General features: G+C 36.6%; 1 protein-coding gene across 2 annotated transcripts; it reads left to right on the top strand.

The window, feature by feature from the left end:
• Window positions 1-800: 800 nt before the first annotated feature.
• On the top strand, window positions 801-4758 carry LOC131318641 (disease resistance protein RGA2-like). Of its 2 annotated transcripts, none has more exons than XM_058348551.1 (2): window positions 801-3491; window positions 4223-4758. In XM_058348551.1, exon 1 carries the CDS (start codon window positions 939-941, stop codon window positions 3483-3485), a length of 2547 nt encoding a protein of 848 aa, XP_058204534.1. In that variant the 5' UTR covers window positions 801-938; the 3' UTR covers window positions 3486-3491; window positions 4223-4758. The 2 variants fall into 2 exon arrangements, with proteins under 2 accessions (XP_058204534.1, XP_058204533.1); XM_058348550.1 differs by having other exon boundaries at window positions 4281-4758.
• Window positions 4759-7217: the final 2459 nt, after the last annotated feature.

Consider the following 7217-nt stretch of genomic DNA (forward strand, 5'->3'; position numbering starts at 1 on the left):
AAAAAAAATCATATAGGACAACAATGCAGACAAAAAATATTACTCCCTCCGTCCCTTTTTTTGTGTCCAGTATTCCATTTTGGGCTGTCCCTTAATAAGTGTCCATTTTATAAAGTTAGGGGGATAAAAGTTGGTGTATTGTCTATTTTGTCCCTAAAAGTAGATTTTATTTTGAAAAGTTAGTGAGTAAAAGTGTAATGATGATGGGTAAGTAGGGAAAGTGGAGGAAAAAGTTGATGTGAAAGGTGTAATGATAATGTCTTTTTAATAAGTTGGAGTTACGAAGCAGGACACTTAAAAAGGGACGGAGGGAGTAGTAGTTGTTTGGTATTTTTTCGTCTTTAGTAATTTTTTTTATTTAGGTCATGATATTTACTTTTTACATTTCTTTTTTCGAGACCAGTGATTAATTTTAAAAAAATGTGAATTTAAAAAAATAGAAAAGATGAATAAATCTACAAAGACAAAAAAAAATACCCAAACTAAAAAATATAAGTAGCATAACTCTGGAATGCCGTTAATGTTTAAGCTAAGCTAAATATGTCTCCGAGTTCCAGCCCACATTTACTTTAAAATTGAAAATCGAATTTCCCATTTTCTGATGAAAAAGCTAGAAGCAGCAACCTACCCAAAAAAAAAAAAAAGAAGTTCGAAGAATCAACACAAGAGCCTCCAATGATGAATGCACAAAAAATTTGAAGGAAAACCCTCCACGTAACCGATCTTTCCACCTTACAAGTAGAGCCCTTTTTTTTTTTTTTTTGTCCTTTACACTAGTATTAAACTTTGGACGTTAACGCAAAGTAGACTTCCAAGTCAAGGGCAGTCTCCTTGTGATTTCCCATGAAATTATTTAAAGACAGAGCATATTCCAATTTCCATCTGCTCAATTCTCTTTGCCAAGTTACCTTCCACATCCCTAGTAGCCAGGGAAAAATATGGCAGAAGCAATTCTAAAAGGTGCTGCAGCTAATGTTTTATCGAGTTTGGGGTCTTATGCGATTCAACACATTGGATTACCATCCGATGTCAAAGTGGAGCTGAGAAAGATGGAGACCAATATCTCCACCATCAAAGATGTTCTTCTAGATGCAGAAGAGCGGCAGATGAGCAACCGTGCTGTGAAAGGATGGCTAGAAAGGCTCAAGCTCATACTTTACGATGCTGAAGACTTGTTGGATGAGGTTGCAACTGAGACCAAGAGAAGGCAAGTGGAAAGCTTGATGAGAAAGGTACACCACTTCTTTACAAGCTCAAATCCACTTGTATTTCGATATGTCATGGGTTGTAAGATAAGGGATATTGGGAAGAGGCTGGATGAAATTGTTTTGCAGATGAATGCTTTTAAGTTTGTTGTGAAACTTGTTGAAAGGCCAATTCAAATCAATAGAAGGGAAGAAACCTCCTCCTTTGTGAATACTGTGACGGTTATTGGAAGAGATGCCGACAAAGAAAAATTAGTAAGGTCGTTATTGTCCTCTGGTGATGAGGAGAATGTTGCCATCATTCCCATAGTGGGAATGGGAGGTCTGGGGAAGACCACATTTGCACAATTGGTATACAATGACGATAGGATTCAGAAACATTTCACCAAAAGATTGTGGGTCTGTATCTCTAATGATTTTGATTTCAAAACAATCCTAATTAAATTATTGCAAGCGGGTTATCCTGATAGGGACACTCGTTATAGTAGCGAAGGACTTGAGCAGTTGCAATACCGAGTTAGAAATCTGTTAAGAGCAAGTACACCAGAAGATAAGTTTATCCTTTTTCTGGACGATGTCTGGACTGAGGAACGTGTAGAGTGGAAAAAATTGGAGGATTTGTTGATAACACAAGCCAGAGGAAGTAGAATTGTTGTAACCACACGCAGTAAGATGGTTGCTTCAATTGTCAAAACCAGAACCGTGGAACCATATGAACTTAGAGGTCTTTCTAACAATGAATGCTTGGATATATTGGTGAAGTGCGCATTTAAAGAAGGGGATGAGAGTAAGCATCTGAACCTAGTCAACATCGGTAAGGAAATTGTTAAAAAGTGTGGAGGTGTACCTCTTGCAGCAAGGACCTTAGGAGCATTTTTGTTTTCAAAAACAAATGAACAGGATTGGTTGTTCGTGAGGGATAATCAGATGTGGGCTATTGTACAAAAGGAGAATGATATCTTACCGATATTGAGGTTGAGTTATAACCAAATGCCGTCATATTTAAGACACTGCTTTGCGTATTTTTCATTGTTTGAGAAAGATGAAATCATTTTTGGAACGAAGTTGATTCATGCTTGGATGGCCCTAGGGTTTGTCCAAAATATGGGCACGAAAGATGAATTAGAAGATATAGGTGAAGGATATATTCTTGAGCTTGTAAGGAGGTCCTTTCTTGAACGAGATTATACAATAGACTCTTTTAATCCAGTTAAAAGGGAGAGATACAAAATGCATGATCTTGTTCATGACCTTGCACAATATGTGGCAGGTAATGAATTCTTGACGATTAAAGGTTCTATTACCGAGGCAATTCCTGAGACGGTTCGGCACGTATCATTTGATTTGAATACAGATTGCTCGTTTCCAAGACCTTTGATGGAAGCCGAGAAGTTGCGGACGATAGTCTACCCAAGCAATAGATGGCGCAGGTTTAGATCACCTGTTGAACCAGCAATCGCAAGTTTTAGAAGCTTACGTGTACTAGAAGGACTTGGCTTGCCAGAAAATATAGGGAAATTGAAGTTGTTAAGGTACATAAGCACAAATGCATCAGCCGATCTCCCAAACTCACTTTGCATGCTATTAAACTTGCAGTACTTGGATCTCTCTGAGTCAAATGTGTATCGATTGCCTGAAGATTTCTGCAAACTAATTAGCCTGCGGTTTTTGGCATTGACGACATCATTGACGCGTCTGCCAAAACAAGGAATCGGTAGGTTAACTTCTCTCCGGACGTTGTTCTTTTACAATTGTTTCAATTTGGAGTCTTTGGGTGAAGGGATAGAACATCTCTCTTGCCTTCGGGATTTGGTCTTACAGAGCTGTTCTAAGCTGGTTTCATTGCCAGCTGGCTTTAGGCACCTCACTTCCCTTGAGTGTTTGGATATTGATGGTTGTGAAAGCCTTAATTTATCGGAGGATGATGATTTAAAGGGGCTTAGAAGTCTTAAGAAATTGGAATTAAGGTATCTCCCAGGGCTGGTGAATTTGCCCAAGGGGCTTTTGGATGCTGCTGCTACACTCACTCGTTTGGAAATTGGAGGCTGTGAGAACTTTACTTCACCATCAGAGTCCGTCCTCCCAAATCTCCTATCTCTTCAATCACTTACAATAGAGTTTTGTCGTCAGGTTGCGTCCCTGCCAGAAGGGATGCAACGCCTCACTGAGCTACAGGATTTGTGGATTTACCGGTGCAGGCTCAACAACAGCAGATATCGTAAAGGAGGAGAAGACTGGCCAAAGATCGCCCACGTAACTAATATTAAATTTCATTTATGATCACAGGTATATTCTCTGAGTTCTTTTGTAATCCTGTGCCCTATAGATTTTGCATGCTCATAGATTTAGGGTTTTCAGTTTGGAGAGCAAAGAGACTTAGCGTAATGCTCTCTCTCTCTCTCCAAACACACACAAACTGCAGATTTTGCATGCTCATAGATTCAGGCTCTATCTTGGATATTTCAATAACTATTTGGGTAAAAGTTATAATTTTTTACTATTCCGATTCATCTTACGAGACGAATTGGAAAACCAAAATAGTGAGGCGCACAATTGACAAACGCGAAAACAATTTGAATGAGGATAAACCAAGAAAAAATCCAAAAAGCTTAGCTGAACGCCAGCTAAAGCTCTCACAAGGATCCTAGATAAACAAGGATCCCAAATAAAATTTCTCATTCGTACTTCCAATCGATTTTCCCCTAAAAGTTCATATGCAAGCCCCTTTCTAGCTAAAGCGCTCACATTTTGGCAGAAGTTGATTTTCAAATCTCGATCTTCATTTGAAATTCACATGTACCCAAACACAGACAGACCTTTGATATGGAGAAAATAATCAACATAGATACGATGAGACATAATATTCCTCGCACACATATAATACAAAACAACACTAATGCATCCGGTGAATACCGTTATAATTTGGTGATCAAAATCTACGCATTAATGTAGTTTTTGGTTCATCTACTTTCCTAATTTGGTTGTCCTTTATAGTCCTATTATTCATTTTTTCACAGGTTGCCGATATGAATTGCTCACTATCTTATGTCTGTTTTGCCCTCCTTTCATGTGTAGTGGAGCTTGAGTCTTCTGGCTTCCTTGTGCTTGGTGCTGGTGTGCTGGGTGATGGTATTGCGGTTCTGCGTTTTTCATTCTCATCACAGTTGGTCGATTCGTTTGGTGGTACATGCACCGAGTCTTAAGTCTCATTTAATTGGGATCAACTACATGATTTTTTCTCCAATGCTCCTGTCCAAGGCTTCATGTTCCGTAATATCGAAAATGCCTAGGGCCTTTTACTGCAACGTATGTAATGCTGTTCTACAAGATGGCAGTTGTTTGTTTTTTTGATTTATTTTGTGGATTTACTGATTTGATTGGTGGACTATCTATAATGCAACGGTTATATGTGCTTTCATTTTCTCTCTATGAATGAACCTATGTAATTGGTTATTTTGCTTTGTTTGGTGAACTACGGATTATAATACTCTTGTGTAATGGAATGGTTATTTCACTTTTATTTTCTTCGAATGAATTGCTTATATTTTGTTGAAGGATCCATCTGTTGTGAATGTACCTTCAGTGGCGTGGTTCTCTTTGGAACTATTCCATTAACTTACCAAGTTATTAACTTTCCAAGTTTTGTTTGATTTTGTTGGTTAGCTTTGTATTGTTAACTTTGCTTCAGAAAATAAATTTGCAGGTCGTGCGTACTCGGTTCATCTAGTTCAGTTTATGTTTCCGATTGTGGTTTCATTTTGTGTTTATTTTGTTATTCTGGTCATACAACTTTCCTCATGCAATAAAAACAAATAAATTTAGCTTCTTTCGCCCTGTTTTCTTTTGATCTTTTACTTGTTCATCGCATTCCACTGAGTGAATTCATGCTCCGAACAAATCATCTTAAGATTCAACGTCGTATTAGGATCCAAGAATAGACTTTTATCAACGTGAGGTACAACTTCTATAAATTTCTGCTATGTGTTTTACTTAGGAATAAATGATAAAAGCTCTTCAATCTTCATAGAGGATACTTTGGTGAATATTTGTACCGTAAAACGTAGGTTGTCCCCCTAATTTACCAGAAAATATTGTATGAGTCTTTCAACAGAAACTCTCAAGTTCTCAACTTAAAGCTCTTCTAATGTTACCAAGTTGTGGGTCAGCTCAATGGTTGAGCTTGCTCAGCTCCTCCATCTACAAGATCTAGTAGCGGCGGTTGCCAAGACAAAAATTTTAAAAATATAATTATTATATGTGAAATTTTTTCGGGAAATTTCAGGTCGGTCCCAAATTTTACATGGAATTCCATGCAAACCCTTTTTAAAGTGTTATACCATCTAGACCCTTTTCAAATATGCTTTTATTATTTTGCCCCTATCACTTTTCATACCCCAATGATTCATACCTCTAAGAATTCACACATTCGAAAATTCACACCTCTCAGAATTCACACCCCAAGAATTCACATCTCTTTGTAGAATTCACATCTCTTTGCAGAATTCACACCTCTAATCACACATTCGAAAATTCACACCCCAAGAATTCACATCTCTTTGCAGAATTCACACCTCTATGCAAGAATCCCAAACCCCCCCCCCCCCCCCCCCCCCCAATTCACTTTCCATTACAGAATTCACACCTATTTGCACTTTCACATGCACATAATTCACATCTTTGAAAAAAAGACAATTCACACCTAATTGCAGAATTCACGCCCCAAAATAACCCGGTCTACAAATTCACACCCCTAAATCCAGAAATCCCACCCTCTGCACAATTCACAACTCTCAAATTACACAATTTACACATCTAACTCCAGAATCACGCCACTCAACGTTTTCCCATTCAGTAAAGCATCTCGAAGACTCGAACAAACATCATCATCTATGTATTTACGTATGTATATATACGGTTACTTATTTCATCGTTTTCCACTGTATATGTATGTGTATATGTATCTATATACATACATATATGCACCATTAACCTGCGATTCCCCATTCGGCTAAATAAGCCACTTTGGCTTATTTTTTGTTCTTATTCAAATTTTTTTCGTATTTGTTAGTTTCTCGTCAATTTTTTTGGGGATTATTGCATCATCATGATGAGAGAAATTTAAAAAGTAAAAAATTTTCATCGAAATCCAATTTTTTTTTTTGAATAAAGACAAAAATAAGCCAATAAGCCAATTTTTTCATCTTTATTCAAAAAAAATTAGATTTCGATCATAATTTTTTACTTTTTAGATTCCTCTCGTTATGATGATACAATAATTCTCAAAAAATTGACAAGAAACTAACAAATACGAAAAAAATTTGAATAAATATAAAAAATAAAGGGAGAATTTTTCATAAGTCCACTATAGCACTTTCCAAACCCATCTAATCCATTTTTAAATTTTATAACCTACTAAGTTCACTAATAATTTTAATGACAAAAATACCCCACCTAAGAAACAAGGGTCTTGTTTGGCTAACACGAAAATATATTTTTTCCATTTTTTCCATTTTTGTTGCAATCAAGCCGCCGCCGCCGCCACCACCACCACCACTGATGCCTTCGTGGCCGTCGCCGCCACCACCACCGTCGCCGCTGACATTACACCACATATAACGTTATATGTGGAACAAAAAATGTATTTTTTCATTTTTCTCGAATTTTTTTATTGAACCCGCTACACTAACATTTAACGTTATATATGTGACAAATTTCTTTTTTTGTTTTTTCATATTTTTCTTGTATTAATTTTTTAATGTTATATGAGTGATAAAAATTTCCTAACATACAAAATTATGTGTGGCAAAAATTTTTTAATATGCTACATTTTTTTTTTGTTTTTCTTATTTTTAGTCTTTAACGTTATATGTTGGTCCATACAAAACATATAACATTATATATGAGTTTTTGAATATCTAAATATCGCAAAAAAAAAACATGCAACATTATAATTGAGCTTCTGCAACTCTGAATCTCACGAAAAAATAGAACAGAACATAAAACATTATATGT

This window comes from Rhododendron vialii, chromosome 3a (genome assembly GCF_030253575.1).
Source record: "Rhododendron vialii isolate Sample 1 chromosome 3a, ASM3025357v1".
NCBI lineage: Eukaryota > Viridiplantae > Streptophyta > Magnoliopsida > Ericales > Ericaceae > Rhododendron > Rhododendron vialii.